This window comes from Pyxicephalus adspersus, chromosome 5 (assembly GCF_032062135.1).
Source record: "Pyxicephalus adspersus chromosome 5, UCB_Pads_2.0, whole genome shotgun sequence".
Taxonomy (NCBI): Eukaryota; Metazoa; Chordata; class Amphibia; order Anura; family Pyxicephalidae; genus Pyxicephalus; species Pyxicephalus adspersus.
In genome coordinates this window covers 12,615,521-12,634,279 of record NC_092862.1, presented here as the reverse complement: position 1 = coordinate 12,634,279, position 18,759 = coordinate 12,615,521, and the positions used below count along the sequence as shown (strand labels likewise).

The 18,759-nt window shown below is 38.5% G+C and overlaps 1 protein-coding gene across 4 annotated transcripts in view; it reads right to left on the bottom strand.

Annotated features, from left to right (window-relative positions):
- Positions 1–4,670: 4,670 nt before the first annotated feature.
- The window catches only part of ZHX1 (zinc fingers and homeoboxes 1), a 16,430-nt gene continuing 2,341 nt past the window's right edge, over positions 4,671–18,759 (bottom strand). Inside the window, exons 2-4 of one of the 4 annotated variants that reach the window (XM_072410674.1) lie at positions 15,708–16,086; positions 13,297–15,554; positions 4,671–10,668 (exon numbers count right to left, since the gene is read on the bottom strand). In XM_072410674.1, the coding sequence (XP_072266775.1) occupies positions 13,300–15,554; positions 15,708–15,924 (2,472 nt within the window). In that variant the 5' untranslated portion in view covers positions 15,925–16,086 and the 3' untranslated portion in view covers positions 4,671–10,668; positions 13,297–13,299. Of the gene's footprint in view, positions 10,669–13,296; positions 16,087–18,668; positions 18,740–18,759 lie in introns of those variants that run through there. The other 3 variants (XM_072410673.1, XM_072410675.1, XM_072410672.1) reach the window with 3 other exon arrangements.

The window sequence follows — 18,759 nt, the reverse complement described above, 5'->3', positions numbered from 1 at the left end:
CACCCTAGCAATTGGCTCTAATCACTGTTACCTTCTGTCTCTAGCAAAACAATACCTACTTTACCCCAAGTCCCTACATGTTCAAATATGACAATAAAACATGTCTTTCTAATTAGGATTCATGGCAGGTTGAGGCCCATCAACAGAGTTCATTAGAAGTTTACCCCGCTCCATTCTTCCATGAAGCCACTTAGATGAAGCACGTGCACATGTTGCATTGCATGCATTGGTATGAGATCTGTGTAATGCTTTTGCTATGTATTTACTGAGTCAACAACATACAATCATCCTATTGTTTCCACCTAAACCATCTTACATATAAATTGATGCAGCTCTGATCGCTGATCACATGACTGATGAATTTATTTCAAGCTACACCAGCCTTTCTCAACAATTTTCACATGGGGGAACCCTTAAAATAACTTTAGGTCTTCAGGGAACCCTTTTTCTAAAATTACAGTACATTAGTGTGGTGATCAGTGGTAAGAATTAATCTTACATTGCTGGCCATTGGGAAGAATGTCACAATATAGATATTGCTTTCATTTATACTGACCTGAGAGGAACAAACTTTTCATTGCTCAAGGAACCTCTAGCAACCTTTGATGGAAACTTTAAGGCTCTACTGAAACCTGGAGGAGAAATAATGAGCATTCATAGGTATTCACCACCTAAACTTCATACAATGTAGATCTACTTTTTGCCACAAATACGGCTGTAGTCCCTTTTCTATCAAGGCAAAACTGCTCTAACTTTGTCAGGTTACTTGGGTTGTGTTGGGGTACAGTAATCTTCAAATCATGCCAAAGATTCTCAGTTGGATTGGGGTCTGAGGTTTGATTAGTTCACTCCAAGACATTTCAATGTTTCCTTTCACATTGCACCATTGAATCTTTAGCACTATATTTAGTGTCATTGGGCCCGATTTATTAAAGCTCACCAAGGCTGAAGAAGATACGCTTTCTTTAGTGAAACTGGGTGATCCAGCAAACCTGGAAGGGATTTCTTCAAAGTCATTTGCTACTTGCTAACAAATGTTTTGAATCCTGGACCAGATCAATTCCAGGTTTGCTGTATCACCCAGCTTCACTGATGAAAGTGTATCCTCTCCAGCCTTGGAGAGCTTTAATAAACCAGGCCTATTGTCCTGCATGCATACTAGTCTCGTCTCCAGCAGAATGAAATAGATATTCCTCAACATTTGCCCTGTATTTATTATCAACTATCTTTTCTTCAATTTTATCCAAATTCCCTTTCTCTGCTGACTAAAAACAGCACCATGATGCTGTTAACACGATTGGAATGGTGCTTTTGGGTTGATGGGTGAGCACCACATTTGGCATTTACCATAATACCATATTCACATCTTCTAAATATTCATAAAATATAATTTATTAATAAAAATAGAGATACATCTTTCAAAATCAACATGTAAACAGACTATATATATATATATATACAGTCTCAGTTTTAAACACGTTTCGCAGAATCTGCTTCTTCAGGAATTGTGAGACTGGAATCAAGGTAGAAATATTAATCACACTTGTTTAAAAATATAAAAAAAATCAGTTCTGGAAATGATTAATTTCCTAAAGGATTCAGATAGGCAGTGCCTTTCCGCATCAGCCCCTCAGCCTTCCTTGTTTGTATTATTGGTCAAACAGATCATTTCTTCAAAGTTATCCATATTCATGTCTTACACAAATGTGTTTCTTTCTATTTGCTGATTGATATTGTTATGCTTATTGTAGTGTTCCCCATATGATGTTTGGTGAATGAAGTTGTCGGTAGATCGCAACCTTCTGCAAAACTCATTAAAAATTCCTAGGGACTAGATATGTGTATTGTCTATTTTCATATTGAATATGAAGGATATATCTCTGTTTTTAATATCAAATAAATTATATTTAAAAAAAAATTAAAAGATGTGAATTGAATAAAAGGTGCCTTAAAAATCCAGTTGGGTTTTATGATTAAAACTGGATGTGCCACTGTTAGTCAGCTGTCCAGAATAATATAAGCTTATTTTTCCCATAATGGTAAAAGTTCAATTTTAGTCCCATGTTATTAGAGACCTTTCCTCTTCAGATTTGGAGAGACCATCACTTGCTACTGAGAAAACTCCAACATTTTTAAAGCAATGGATCCAAAGCAAAGGATTTTCTCATAATCACACATTTAAAAAAGCCATATTTGTGTAATGTTTAAAGTGGACCTATGGATGGATACTCTCATCTCCACAGCTCGTTCAGTGTTATCCTTGTTACATCTCTGAATAATGCCCTCCTTGTCCTGTGTGTGATTTCGGATGGACGGCCTTCTTTTGTCAGCTTTGTAGTGGTGCCGTATTTTTTCAGTTTTGTTATTTTGGATTTAATAGTGCTCCGTGGGTTATTGAGAGTTGGGGATTTTTTATTTTTATAACCCAACTCTTATCCATAGTTCTTTACAACACCCATCCCAGAGCTGTTTAGAGTGCAGTTTGCTGCAGACACAAGAATGAATAGGGGACATTTGCCATTAGCAGGGGCTTCATGGAATGTTTCATGGGACACGGGATGGTTGGGGGTTACATATCTGCTCCTTTGTGCACTAGATTTTAGGTGATGCATAGTCGGTGTTCCCTCAGCCAGAATCAAGCTCTGATTGGGCAGTTTTGGTGAATTGCAGTTCAGACTGATGCCGAATATACACCTTTAGGAGTTACGTCGGTCTTCAGCTCACATCGGTACAAAGCACCCCTTCTAAGATTTTACGAATGTTTCTTGGGTGGGGCTGCAGTATTCTAATGTTCAATTGAAAAAAATGTATAAACCTAATTGGTGAGAGATTTGGTTTAATAAATTTTGCCTATGCTGCAAAAGCAAAATTGGTACATTTCTAAAAAATGTATTTTGTATTGGTTTTGCATAACCCCAAAGATAAACACATGGGCCTTTTCAAGTCATGTGTAATGCTTGTGTTTTATTTTTATTTCTACATGTATATGCAGTATGATTTTTATAATTCATTTGTAACTATAAATAAAAGGATATGTAAATAAAAATAACAAACCTGTAATGGATCTGGTCCAGGATTGAAAAAATTTGCTAGCATAAATAAAACAAATCCATTCCAGGTTTTGCTGGATTACCTAGTGTGTGAAAGTGTATCCTCTCCAGCCTTGGAGAGCTTTCATAAATCAAGCCCAAAGAAGAACACCTGGGAGCAAGGTCCAAGCAGAACCCAAAGCCTGGTCCCTGCATGATTGAATGAGCTTGTCTACAGCGACATCTGGTGGACAAGATGTGAACACTACACGGCTTCATGCTTTAATGTAACCTACACAATATAATTTGTGTTTACAGTTGTTTGATGGCATTAATATCGGTTAAGGTTTCTAAGAAAGAATGAATATGACAGATGAAATACAAGGAGAGCTGCCAAATTATTTGTATTTCTGTCCTACCACTGCAAAGAAATGTTTACACTTCAGCATCAGCACCATCTAGTGGACGATTTGAGATTAGCACCTCCATTTAAAATAAAGCATTACTAATGTTTTAATTTCCTGACAAAAATTATTTTTTCATTTAGGGCATGCTCTCACAGGTGTGACTCCAACAATTTTGGAGACAACACTATGTTCAAGGGCTTTGCAAATTAACCCAAAAGTTGTTAGCCTGAGAGAAGGTAATCAAATTAGCACTATTATAAATTATATCAGTCTGAAGTATTAAATTGGCCAGTGAAGTTTGCTTAGAGAAACTTCAAAGTTTATCATTAGTCTATTAGTATGAGTTCAGCTCAGTGTGGGAAAGGGCATTGTTTCTACAATTGTAACACCGTGCAAGTCAAAACTTGTCAAACTCAGATGTCTAGGTTCACAGGGAAGAATCTGGTGTTATGATCACTGGCCTGGCTATGGGAGTTGAACACGTTCCATGCCATAGCTGACAGTGTTGGCATACATCTAAATTCCTCTAGTTCATTGTGAAATCAGATTCCATACACCTGGCACCCGGGGGTGACTTGCCTTTCCAGCATGTATTTCTTTTAACTGGAGAGCCAGCACTACAACACTCATGTGAAAATAGCCAAATGTACCAATAGAAGACCGGTCAGAAATATCCCCTCAATAATAAAAAAAAAGCCTTGCTCCGATTGTTGCAAACTGCTGTGCCCATTTTCATGTATCTTGTGATAGTGTACAATGTCTCATGTCCTGGGGAACACACAGGGATTTTTTTTTCCTGTTCCTGCTACTAAGTGCAGGAGATGGCTGACAGGATCAACAGGGGTGTGTGTTTTTTTCTTTTTTTTTGTTGCTTTCAATAGTATATTAAACAGACCAGAAATCAATAAAAGTTAATTGTTAGAATTTATAAACAATCTATGCCAGTATTTCTTCACTAGGGTTCCTCCAGAGGTAGGTAGGGTTTCCTTGAGTTTTGCCCCGTACATGGCAAGATGATAAAGTAAGCAGAACTGTGCAGGTCACACAGATGGGTAAACAGAATAACTGATGCTTTAGCAAGAAAACAATTTTCATGTTTGCATGGTGGGAGTTATATGGAGGTTTTAAAAATCTCCAGTGATCATCTCTGATATGATCTAATCCAGGGGTGCCCACACTTTTTTGGCTTGCAAGCTACTTTTAAAATGTCCAAGTCAAAATTATCTACCAACAATAAAAATGCTAATCATATATTTATTTATATATATACCAAGTATGACACAGAAGTGACTGCAGCTAATGAGACATTGAATGGCAGAACATTGCACAGACATTGCACTACAAGATTATAGTGACTGGAACCCTTAGCGCAGCCTTTCTAAATATTTGTTACCTCTGAAGAACCCATAAAATAAATTGGTTGGCAGTGGAAAGAAAATCCTCCATTCATTAGGAGTCAGAATTCCACAAACAGCAAAAATGGTCTTTTGGTGCCGTTGGCTCTGCCAAGTGGTGTTGGCCCTGGACCTGTGTAGGTGTCATCTTATGAAAAAATCAGCCACGACTTAAGAACAACCCTGGAACTTCTGGAGGAACCCTGGTTGAGATTAATGTGTAACTGCTTCTTTAGACAAAACTGTAAGAAATAAAGGAAGAATCACACAAACAAAATAGCACCAAGGCAAGAGGTTAAACAAAGTATATTCATTTACTTCTTCTCTGAAGAAAAGTGTGACATAAACAGTGAAATGGCTTTGCAATTATGAAGAAAGGCAAAACAAAACATCACAATAGGATCTTCCCAACAAACAGGGTTTGCATGATTGCTTTTTCCTTTCACTTAAAACCAAAATCCCCATTCTCCCCTTTTACTTCCATGGATCCCCCAAATATGTCACCTTGATAATACAAAATCGGAAAGTGGGACCATGCGTACCATAGCATTTGTCACATTACAAATCAAATTTGTTTTTAACTTATAAAGTGTATGTAAAGGCAGAAACTTTTATTTAATGATTTAAAAAAGAATGGGGAAAGTTTAGACCCTCTGTTAAGTTTTTATTGTAGTTCCTGTTCCCCATCAGGTAGAATAAACCTCCTATTTGGCCTGTTGACTATTATCAATGAGACAAAGGGCCTGATTTAATAAAGCTCTCCAAGGCTGGAGAAGATACACTGTCATCAGTGAAGCTGGGTGATCCAGCAAACCTGAAATGGATCTGGTCAAGGATAGAAAATATTTGCTAACAAATTGCAAATGACTTCTAAAAAAACTCATTCCCGGTTGGCTAGACCACCCAGCTTCAATGATGAAAGTGTATCCTCTCCAGTCTTGGAGAGATTTAATAAATCAGACCCAAGGTGAGAGGTAAACCAAAATATCAGAAATATCAAAAGAGCAGAAAATCTTCCTACGAGAGAAAGTGTCGAAGATGGAAACTTCCTCACTTTCAGAAGATTATCTCTTACTTTCTGTTGTGTTTTTAAAGGGAAATCTCCCTAGCCTGGCAAAGGAAAAAACCTCAATGGGGTTTTAGGTTGTCCCTATTTCGTCTGGCTTTACACACATTAAATGGGATACTTTTAGAAATGTTAACTGAGAATAAGATTAGGTTTGGACTCCTGCATGGCCTTTATTGTTTTTCACAGGAATATTTCTCCAAGACTCCATTGGAATTCATGCACCATATATTCCACCAGCCCTCTAGTGGTCTCTATATAAAAATATATATTAGGAAATGGCGGATATTCTGCATGATACTCTGGAAGGAAAAAAAAAGACAGTCAATAGATTAAATACCAACTTCCTCCACTTCTAACAAAGCAATTAACCAGCTAATGGGAAATGAAAATGGGAAGTAATTTGTTGCTGGTAGCAGTCTTCTTTTGTATTTCTAAAAGTGAAAGCTGACCATCTCTTTCATTGCTATGGGCAGCTGATTTCACCTTCACATAGATCAGTACATCCTAAAGTAAATCTAGCCAAAACCATTTTTTTTCTTTTTAGATAAAGGGGAAAAATGAAATATCTGTTTGGTGTTTACTGATTTTCTGGTCTCCATTATAGAGAAAGATATGGCTTGTTTTTACCGGAACACAAAGTAAACATTTGTGTACTTTGTGTACCATTTAATGGTTAGCCTCCCCTTGGAATTATTAGCAAATAAATATTCTTTAATAATTTTTTGAGAAGGCTCTAAAACCAGTAAACTTTTTATTTCTTTTATCATTGCCAACATTTTTTCATTTTCTGTTTGGTGAAAGGGGTTGGTACTGGGATAGAAAGTGAATTAGTGAATAGAGCTTCAGTAAATTCCAGACAAATGATAATACTTCCCCACTCTTTATAATACTATAGAAACATTTGGCTTGACATTCACTTTAACAACAAATAAAAAAAAAGGAAGAAAAAGTGCAAGTAACATGTTGGCCAAAGCAAGAGGATGCCAGCGGTCACTTAGTAGTAACCTGGCATCAAAGAAGCTCCTGTAGACACCACAGGCACTTTCTATATAAATGCCCAATTTGCAATATTCATTCTGGCAATGAAAATAATGCACAGGGCAATATATGCAGCTTTTAAAAAGGGCACAATTGTATTCACTGCATAAAGCAAGGGCAGGATAATAAGATCATCAACTACTAACAGACCAGGTAATCTAACAGTACTGAAAATCTGAATTTGCTGATCTCCATACTATGTATGTGAAAACCATGGTAAACCCCTGATTGCCAGAACACTCGAGGTTTGATGGTGATTCACTTTATACAGCATCTATTAGAGATCAGAGATCTATTAGTTAGACAAAATAAATCAAATTAGCAATATCCAATTTGCAAAAAGCAGTATGCCAATTGCAGCGATTCATAGCAACTATGAATAACTTTTAAACAAACTTTCCAGTTTCAGGGTTTTGCAGTTATATATGTAGGATATATATAAGATAGGGCAACCCCACTCAAAACTTGGTATAAATTTAGTACAGGAAACACATCATTGATGCAAAAGTTAGAAAGTCCAATTCACTTAAGCTGAACTTCTCCTACTCACTGTAAGGGTTAACGGCTAGTTTTACCAAAAAGATAATGGACAAGTGCATGTAATTACTTTGCTCGTGCAAAAATCTACATGCAACCGGACATTATCCCGTACAATGTAATGCAGGACCAGCAAGCTTGCATTGTACATGACACTGCCGAACCACCCAGGAGTGTCAGGGAGCAGCATAGAACGCAGCTGCAGAGGGATTGTTGAGTAAGGCAAATGCTATAACTTTTTATCTCTTGTCTACTCCTGAAGATTCCAGATCTTCAGAACATGCTCTCACATAATTCTGCAGAATCATCCCCTTTTCTGTGCACAGATGAATGCTTGTTTTAATGGTTGCCTGCTATGACTAGACATGTCCATCAAAGATCTGGCGGTGTATACACCCTAATGGTAAACACAAACATCAAAAGACAGGGCCATCCGACTTGACTGGTCTTTTGCTACGATGGTTACATAAATTAATGATTATGTTCTAAATTCAGCGAGAAGAGGGGAGTAGTCATCATACTGAAGACACCTGTGGCTCTGTTTTATTAGGAAAGAATAAAAGCAGCTGCTGTGGTTTTTCTTTTGTGTCTAAATGCATCTCACAGCGGAAAAGGCCAGATTGGAAGACTGCCATCCATGTGCAAATTCACAGCCTATCCTTGAAGAAAATTTAACCTCTTTGTCAAGCTTTTTACAAAAACAGGAATACCTGAGGGCATGTATCAATGGGCCAATGCAGCTTTCTTTTAGATACATTTAACCTGTATAGTCTGAATCAGTTTGCTTCAGCAATCATTCAGTGATTATGTATGCAGTTGCATGACTTAACCCTCTCTACACTCAAAATGAAAAACATTCTAACCCATGATTGCCCTTCTAATATGCCTGTTCTACCCTTAATTGCTCTGGGCTCACCTTGGAAATCATGATTCAACCTCTAATTATTTATTCTCATTTTCACCAGAAGAGCTAACCACAAAGTCTTTATAACCATAGCTGTCATCTGATTTAACCGATTTGGATCTCTCAAAATGCATGCTGAGGAACGTGATTTTGCAGGTCAGGGGACACAGTCTTTTGAATTATTCCTTCCAACTTTCTCCCACCTCTACAGGGCTAGCTATTAAAAACTATTCAGCGGCAGTGTCCCGTTGCTAATAAAATACAGGCCAATGTGTGTCATTGCTTCAGATCTAGCCCTTGGTGACTTCATTGCACTATTCAGCACATACAGTGAAATAATGAGACAAGAAACTGCAGTCCTACCTGGAAGCGAAGAGATTCCATAAAATATAAAAAAGTAGTCAAGACTTTGAAATTGGCATGTTTACAGTATTTTCTGGATGGTAATACCTACCTAACTGTTTGATGAAATAGGCTGCTACAGTGTTCTCCCCATCCCCCTTAGCCGGGCGCACCGCCCGGTACTTTTCAGTAACCACCCAGCTGTTTTTTTGGGTGGTTACTAATCACAATACAGGCTGCCACCCACCTATAATTTCTTCCCTGCTAACCTAACAATACCTTGCCTGCTCTCTAAAAATATAATAATAGGAGAAGACACAGTGCATTGGAGAGGTCTGTGTATTTCACTGCTCAGCATTTTCAGGACTGCAGCCTTTAGTCTCTTTAGGATTTAATACTTCCTGGAGTGATGGATGCTTTTTTCCTGTGTCATGTCCAAAGGCCGAGTCACTACATGTTGGAAGAGATAATAAGGGCACAAAGGCCACCAGCAAATATATTGTGTCTTATATTGCATCTATGTTACAGGTGTACAGCTGTTTTGTAACCATGATTGGGGAATAAAAACCTCTTTTGTACTTAGGTTCAAAAGTTGTGCAAACATTTTTGGAGACTTAAGATTACAATTCCAAAGAAAACTGAACAAAGGTACAAGTAAAACGCCAGTTACCGGCTATTGCAAACTTTCGTTCAGTGGCGATAATTTGCAGAGCCTTAATAGAAAACAAAGAAAAATCACAATAAAGATTCTGGTCTCCTGCAAACAATTACACTTGGCAATCCAGAAGGCAATAAAATATACAAAATCTCAAACGAAAAAAGAAAGAAAAAAAGACCTATAAATCTAAACTTTTTAGGGCTTGTTCACTTCAGATTATTTTCTAAATTAAATTGATCTCTGTGCAAAAACATATGTGCTGGACATGTTCTAATGAATTTGTAGTTTTATGCAGGAATTTCCAAAGCCAGGCTACATTACCAAATATTAAATGACTAGAAGTAACTTCAGCGGTGTTTAACAGATGAGAGTGTTACCAGATCTGTACATGAAAATGGATTGGAAACTTGGAAAACTTGGAATAAAATAATCAAAAACATCTGCATGGCATAATCCTACAGCTGTGTTCTACACATCAGTGGTCATTTTTTTTTTATTCCAATGATACAAGGTGCTTCAGCAATAAAGCCATCATCCAATCAAACAGACAATCTGTTCTCTTATCTGACCTTATCTATTACAGATAGAAGCCCAAGGAGAAAAAAGAAAAAGAATCGAGCTGTAAAGTGCAGAAAAATTGTGTCTAGTGTCGCTCTACTGTGAACGAGCCCATTAGGTGTTGGGGGGTAAATAGGAAGTACAATATAATATTTAGAATAGAAAATGCAACATGTTTATGTAAAGCTGCACATACTCATCACAGAGCAAATCAATGGACGCAGTTCCCTATGGCATAGTTCTGTTTTCATCAGGCAAAAAAGTTTGGTCGCTCCAAGCTAAAAAGCTCATTACATGTCAGGACACAGGCAGCAGAATCTAGTTTTCTTTTACTAAAACAGAGTTATTATAGGCAACAAAATAATAGATCTAGTGGTCACCGATGTTTGTTATTATAGACCTCCCTGCCTCACACAAATTTAGGTCTAAGCACACACACACAAAAAAAAAAAAGAAGAACAGAAAAAAAATGAATAATTATGTCAGTAAAAATGTATTAAAATCTGAATTGTACAAGTTGTGTGCTGCCCACATCTCTCACGTTGTAGTTACAGCATAGTCCTCCGTCTGCAGTGTGACTACTTTGGCACAGCCTGCGAATGTGCTGCTCCTTCCCTGCAGAGACCATCGTGCTCTTCTGTTACTGTACTCTTAAGTTTTCAGAAGACGGATTCTCAAACCTTTCACAGTAAAATTGGACGCCCATGTTTTCCTCAAAATAAATTCTTCAGTCTATAAAGAAAAAAGTATGAAATAAAGATCAGAATTTGATTATGATCGAGTAGAACTTGGTGCACACTTTTGACAAAAAACCTCAGCTCAGACCCCCGTATCATGTTTTGGAAAAGGTTGTAAAAAAAAGTCTGTTTGTTTTTTTATTAGTTTTCCAGTTAAATTCCTGGGACAGGACATGAGGGCATTGTTCCTTGAAGCATTATCACATTGTTAGGCTATGTACACACGTCAGATAATTCTTGCCCAATAATCACTTGAGGGCTGATATCCTACGAGAATCTGGTGTGTGTACAGCGCTCGTCGTCCGTCCTGGCAGGTACATGGACAAAGAACGATTGTAATGAAAGTGAAGGGGAGAGAGCAGGACGGGGTGCTGCTCCGTCATTCTCCCCTCTTCATAGAGCAGAACAGCTATGAATGGGCAGCGCTCGTTCATGCATCTTTCAGTCTTTTGTTGTTGGAAAGGATCGTGATCCTTTCCATCAACAATTATTGCATGTGTATACCCAAGCCTTGGTAGTTGACTGTAAGGGGTAATGGGAATTCTTGCTGTTGTCCTACTGAGATCCTAAAATAAGGGGTCACTAAGACAGGAAATAGAAAAAAAAAAAAAAAGGAATGCTTCTACTTTATCACAGTTTTGACTGGAGACACACTTGGTCTATGCAGAATCACCAAATAGTTGCTTATATCCGACTACTGCTTTAAAAGGTAAAACCTCCTTCCTGAAGTTCATTGACTTTCATTATTACCACCCCATCATAGAGACTCTTATATTTTCTAGAATGTTGCAGGAAAGCAGCATTTCACAAGTATGGATCACAACAGTATTTTGTGAGGGTCACGTTGACTTCAGCTGACGGCTTAGGTGTTGGGGGCCGTGTGGAAGTCCTGTGTGTACAGATTGCATTAATGGCAGTCAGAAGTCATCTATGCAGCTCCTTCTGCTCCAGCAGGTGGTAGTGGGTCATGATGAAATGCTAAGAGCAGCAGGGAGAGTGCAAGGTTACATTTTATGTGAAACAGGTAAAGGGCAGTGCAAGATTGCTAGTAAAAATAATACCATGAGTTGGTCATGTTTGCACATTGTTCTCCCTGCTGCTCCTATCGTCCCATCTGTCATGTCTTTTACATTGTACACATCCCCCATTTTCTAATAGCTGCACACAGAACAACAGTGTCATAATTCTGATTAATACAGAGCTAAAATAATACTCATTTTTTTACTTCTAAACCTTCACATGGCAGTAAAATGTGTTTGGTAGTGGAGACAGGTTGCACAGATGGAATCAGGTAAACTGCTTGATATTATAATTATAGATGCATTTATTAAGTTTATGTTTTCTTATGGCCCTAGCTGATTTCCTTTGCTTGATTTTGCTAATATTAGTACTAGTAAAAAATGTTCTCTTCTTGTGTCCCAGTGTTGTAACAATTTAGAAAATAATATGCTGAGTTCTCCTTTTAGTTCCTGATTCAGCAAATCTGCTATTGACTATAATATATGAGAGTCAAATGCCTCTTGATGTATAGTTATAAAGAAGAATTGTTAAATCGTGACAAAATAAAAACAAAGACTGGTTATATTTTGCTTTCCAAGGGTATGCAGGTTTAGGGGTAGATTAACAAACCAGTGAATGGGACATCCACCAAACAATTGCAGCAGGTGAATAATGATGGATGCGTTTTAAAATACAAGTAAAGTTTTGATACAGTGGAAGGAAGTGAGTGGCATGTTGCATCTTCTTTATTTTATATATAAACTGCAATGAATACATTTTCAATAAAAAAAGTAAAACAAGACAAACCACAAATGGGACTTTTTAAGCAGCCTAACATATGTTTCACAACATTATTATCAATATATTTTTTTAAATGTACAAAAAGATTGGTTTTTAATATGAGTAATAAAAACAATTTAAAACATAGCAAAGACTCATGTATATCGTTTTCATTGGAACCCATAATGTTAAGGATTTGTGGGGCTGGTAGTTTATTTTGTTATTTGGTTTATATGACTTGAAAATAAGGGGTTAAGCACCTATCAAGTATACAGAAAAACTTTGCTATTTCAAGCTGTAAATGGATGAAACTTCATGGTTAGGATGTTGGTTGACCTGTCCCCCTGACTTTTTTGGTAGCCTAACATATGTTTCACAAAATTATTATCAATAGAATTTTTTTAAAATGTACAAAAATATTGTTTTTAATATGAGTAATAAAATAGTTAAAAACATAGCAAAGACTCTAAATGTATAAAGTTTGGTTTTCATATCAACAAACATGAAATCTCTAGATGAAATGTATACGTGTTTTGCGGAAACAGTGTCCACTTCATCAGAAGGTCTGGAGTTTCCTGTTTTCTTTCCCAGATCCAGAGTATGCTATAGATGTTTCATTAAAATTGGGCCTCAGAGACAAACTTGTCCCCCCCTGACATCTATTAGCAAGATTTCACTTTTTCCATTTGTCCTAGTTACCAGTGTCAACAGTAATGGGCAAAAGATATCCTGGTGACAACTATTTTGTATCTATAGGACTGTAAGAAAAATTTACACACAGATCGTGAAAAAAAACAAAACACATTAGAGGACACAAATAGGAATTTCAAAGGCATTTACTTACTGTTCAATCCTCCAATTTAGAAAGCCTTCGCTTGACATGTTTCGGGGGCTCCCAAGTGTCACTGTCATCAGACTCAATTTCTTCCTCATCGTCCAACTCATCCAACAAGTTTTCATCGTCTTCCTCGTCATCTTCAAAGGGATCCAAACCAGCGTCTTCTCTTTGCATACGCACAGCAAACCACTCCCTCACCTGCTCGTAACCCATCTGAGATTTGGAAACCAATTCGTCCAAGTCCTCCTCATTAAGAAATTTATGTTTTAAATAGTAGTCTTTCAGCAGTGCTCTTCCAGTCTTAGGCTTTATTGGTGTGGGTTGCCTTTCCCAGCTGTTTGTCCCTCGACCTTTTGGTCTTCCTCTAGGCCTGCCCCGTCCTCTACCCCTAGGTCTGCCTCTTCCCCTTCTACGCGTATTACTCTGCCCATTCATTACTGTCGGACTGGTTGTTTTGGAAATTTGATACTCATAAAACCACTTCAGATGATTATTTTTAGCAGCATACCTAGTATCACCAAACCACCCAACAATGTCACTTCTAGCAAGTCCAGTCTCCTGTACCAGCTGGTCGTATTCTTCTGGAGTTGGCCACTGTGTACGGACAAACAAATTTTTAAGTACTGCTAACTGCTCTGGGGTCTTTTTTGCCATTTTAGCTGCAACAAAAGCTGCTGACCTTCCATCAGCATCCATTTCTTCTTTAATTTCCTGGTCTAGAATCTCATTTACAGCACCAGGCTCCTCCTTTAACCCCAACGATTTTCTTTTTTCTGCAAACCAGGCATCAATTTCTCGCTTTGTAAGTTTAGTGACGACTCTTAACTTACCCAGCTCTTCATCAGATGGTACTGAGCTTATAAGGAAGCTTTCCTCAAGAGCTTGGAGTTGTTCAGCTGTCTTTTCTTTGAATTTCTGGGGAGTAAAATCCGGAAAGGCATTCCAACTTTGCTTGCGCTGGGAAGTTATAACGCCGGAGGTTGGAGATTCATTTGTTTCATCACTAGAATCAATAACAATGGCTCCACTAGGGTCAGTGGTTAAATGCATACCATGACTGCCTTTGGAGTTTCTTTGGTTATACCGAGTGTCACTAAACCACTTTTTAATCTCTCCTTTAGTTAACCCTGTTAATCTAATAAGTCGTTCAATTTCACTATTGTGAGGATACTGGTTCCTCAGATAGCTCATTTTTAGAGCTGTTAACTGTTCTTTTGTCTTCTTTGCACGCAAACCAAAAACATCAGCTATCAAGGTAGTAGGCTCCTGTTTTGGCAGCTGTGGACTTGGGATAGCGGCAATTCTTTTTTCAGTAATCGGATGAGCCTGTGGAATGTGGCTTCCTTGGAGCTGTGCATTATTTGGGACACCAGCCACAGTCAATGCTATTGGAGTAGTCACTGGTAGTGCATTTGTTCCTGCAACTTGGGTGAGAACAAGACTAGGCTGTCCAACAATTTGGCACGTCTGCAGAATAGAAGAAAGGCCATTGGTGGCTGATGAAATCTGTGCAGGAATCACGGTGATTGTCTGGGGGACAGTATGCACTGTGCCATTGAACTGCTTCCTCCGTGCATCTTCTACTTCCTCTGGCGTCCAACTAACACCATGTTTTAATCGCTGGGCTGAAAACCAGATTTTAATTTGCTCTTCAGTGCATTTAGTTTGAGAAGCAAGAAGGGATATCTCTGAAACAGTTGGGTATGGAAACTTGTTGTAGTTGCTTAGCAAAAGAGGATTGTTGTCCAAAGCAGTATTATATGTTGGAATGCTGCTGACAGGTATTAAGACTTTTGAGAGGATATTTTGCTGTGTCTGGACAGTTGTGATAACCTGTGCCAGCCCAGGCGGAAGTACAGTTGCAGGGGCCACAACTGGTTTTGGCAACTCCTGGGTGTTGGTGATAATCGTTGCATTTTTTTTTACAGGTTCTGTGACAACTGGAGCACTTTTGGGCTCTTCTGTTGGTTGCACCTTTGGCTCACTTTCTATATTCTCTTTCTCCTCCATTCCATCTTCTCCTGCATTCTGAGGTACAGTGATCCTTTTCTTTTCAGACTTTTCCTTCATTATTTTCATTATTGGCGTTTTACTGATTGATATCGCAGAAGGGTTAGACTCTGACTGCTCTTGATTCTCCTCTTGAACAAAACCCCCGTCAAAGGTCAGATCGTTAACAGTCTGTTCGAAAATGGTCTGGTTGTTGCGCTTAACCATGGTTAACTTAAAGTTCTCCTCCCCGGGATGGTGCTTCGCGTTGTGCTCTGAAAGCGAATCATACCGTTTAGTGAGAAAATTACACTCCACACAAAAATAGGAAGAATTTAGTACAACGTTGGGATGCTCAGAATCTACATGAAAGGTAAACAAATTTAGGTCCGGAGTTTGAAATGAACAATATTTACATTCATAACCACCTTCAACTATTTTACTTGACTGATTGTCTGAATCATTAGGTTCAAGTGCATCTCCATCCTTTGTCACTCCTTCAGGTACAGTGCTTTCTGATGCAGGGTTCTCCGCGCTTGCTACCATCGGTCGACCTTCCTCACCGTCAGAATTCATTTCTACGTCTGGATCGAGCTCGCTTGCAAGCACCATGCAAGGAGTTGTCGATTTTCGTTTACTCGCCATCGTTCGGTGAAGAATGATTTACACAAATCTTGTGTAGTTGTGATAATAAAGCAGCCGGCAACAACCACTTTAAAGAGCCAAACGTTTCTCAAATCTTGTTTCTATGAAGCATTTGAATGATGCTGTAGCATGTTGGTATTAGGTCAGGTTCATGATGGGCACCTGCAAAACATAAAACAAAGACAACTGTAACCATCAAAAAAATAAAGGCAAAGTTTTCAGTCAAATATGTTGCGTTGTTCCCAAAGGACCAACCCACCCAAATGTGGTTATAAAATAAAGCCTGATTGGCTAAATTTTCTAAGGGACAATCAGAAGCCTGTTAGATTGTCCTTAACTATAGCAGTTAGATTCTTACTACCATCGCGCAGGTCACAAATCTACCAGTCACTCTGGATGGACTAATTATATAAAGAAACGGTTCAACAAAGATACAAAAAAAAGGGGGTATGTAATTTAACACAAAACAATGTAGGAGCTGAATAGTTTTAGAGTAAAAAAGTGGCTATAATATGAGCATTGAACACGATTCCTCACTGGCCTCTGTAGTTGCAGGCATTTTCAGTTAACTTTAGCTTATTTAGCTCCCCTCTCCAAGCAGTGACTGATTTCACTAATTTAACTGTGAGCCTGAAAAATGAAATGCTCCATGGTGTCTCAATCTACAGACCGGATTCTCCCCAGATATTTTTAAAGTGTACCTAAATTTAGAATTTTCACTTTACATAAAAGGGTAGACAACCCTTTTATGTAAGGTAAAAATTCTGTTTGTGTTTTTTTTAGGAGCAACACCCCCCTTTTGTTTCATTTTTTTTTTTTTAAACAAAAAGAGTGCAGCAGCCCCCCTAATTTTCTAGGTGATCGAGAGTGATTCGAGATTGAGAATGAATGGGCCTCCTGGGATAACCTATATCACACATCCCAGGAGGCTTTTGGCTGCTCCTTCTGCACATGCTCAAGCATCTCAGGCATGCGCAGAATGAGCCCTTTTGCCAAAAGGGAAAGAAATTAGCGATCTCACGCATGGGCAGTGAGATCAGCCGGTTGTTTTTCCCCCATCTACGTCACTTGATCTTGCGCCTGCGTCGGGTGACGTAGGAAGAAGAACCTGGAAGTACAGGAAGAAGATGGTGGCGCCTAGTGCGCTGACCCAAAGACAAATGCCGGGATGATGCAGGCCCCAATGGAAGAACCCTCAAAATGGATTGACTGCTCTGCGGGATTGAAGGTAAGTGTGTATTTTTTGTTTTGTTTTGGGTTTACTTACTTAAAGCTCTTTACTTTTTACGTAACCACTCAAAAACAGCCAATGGTTACTGAAAAGTTCTGGGTGATGTGCCCAGCTATAGCGGCTGGGGAGAACACTGTACAGAGGTTACAGAGAGCTTATTTTAAAGCCTAAATTACTGCCACCATAGTCTGGCTACAGGTTAGCTTACCCTAGTTAACAATAACTTTTATTATAGTAGAGACACTTTCTGTAGAATATATGTTAGGTAATCTCTGCAAAAAAAATAAAAAATGACAATCAAGCAGTGTTTTTGGAACCCCGATGTGATCTACCCCCTGGTCCAAAGGGATAAAACATTTTTTTTTCCAATCCACATCACTATATTGCGCCTGCATCGGGAAGGTCGGAGGTGAAGGAATGTTTCCTATTTACCCCAGCCGCTGTAAACAGGGAACAGAGCCACAACACGGAGGTTTAAGAGCTGCATGCAAGCTACTGGCTAGGCCAAATCTGGCCTTAAGACCGGAGTCTGACGACCTCTGATCTAATTTGATACAATTTGCTCCAAATGGAAATGTTACATAATTTAAAGATTATGTAACATGGCCATTACTGAAATCATTCTATGAAATGCTAATTTGCCTGGATGTAAAGGTTACTTTTTGGCCTGAATATTTTAACATCAGACAAGCATGCAGATAATTGTGTAACAAGCTGTGCCGCAGTTAGCAGAGCACCTGAGCTGCATCCTCATTCTGGGTCAGCAATTCAGGAGGTATTAAAGGCTATAAATCAGAGCACCCACCGAGCAAGCTGTATTTTGTATACACAATAAAAGATCCACTTTATGAACCCAGACACTCTGTGTACAAACTATGATACAGCAAACTACACATATCTACAACCAAAGCAGCCAAAAATAAAGTGAAACAAGATAAACAACAGAAACCCCCTCTCTGTTCTACGAGCAATACCTATTCTGTGTTCTATAAACTGTGACAGATGAATATCAGACACCAATTGTAGTTTTAAATGTTACAAGAGCAGGGCATACTTCTTTTCTCTGAGCGAAGAAAACCCGAAATGTATCAGCTTATTGAATTATGTAACAAGGCCAAACCACATGACAGAATAACCGATTTATTCATCTGCATAAATCATCCATGAATCACTACACAAATCCTGTAAAATAATGACGATGCAGATTATGATTCAGTTCTTGTGAAAATATATCAATCCAAAGTCTAGATTCGTTGAGAATGAACAAGGCTGAATAAATCAGTAGTGTGGAGTGACAGGAGGTTTTGGCCTAAACAGATCTGTAATATAAAATGATAGGAGGCAGAATCGGATATACTGGCATATCAGTGGGGTAAATGCAGACAGAAGCAGGGCAAACCAGCAGAGGTGAAGGTTTACAAATCAGTAAAGTGAAGGGATGGGGGATGCAGTTGCATAGATCAGCAGGAGAAGGGAAAGAAGACAGACAAGTACTTTGCAAAAATTGTATTACCAGGCTGGATTTAACCATATGGGCTGGAGGAATACACACAAATGATCAGCGTTGTGGGAAGACCGGACACAAGGTTAGATGGATCAGACAA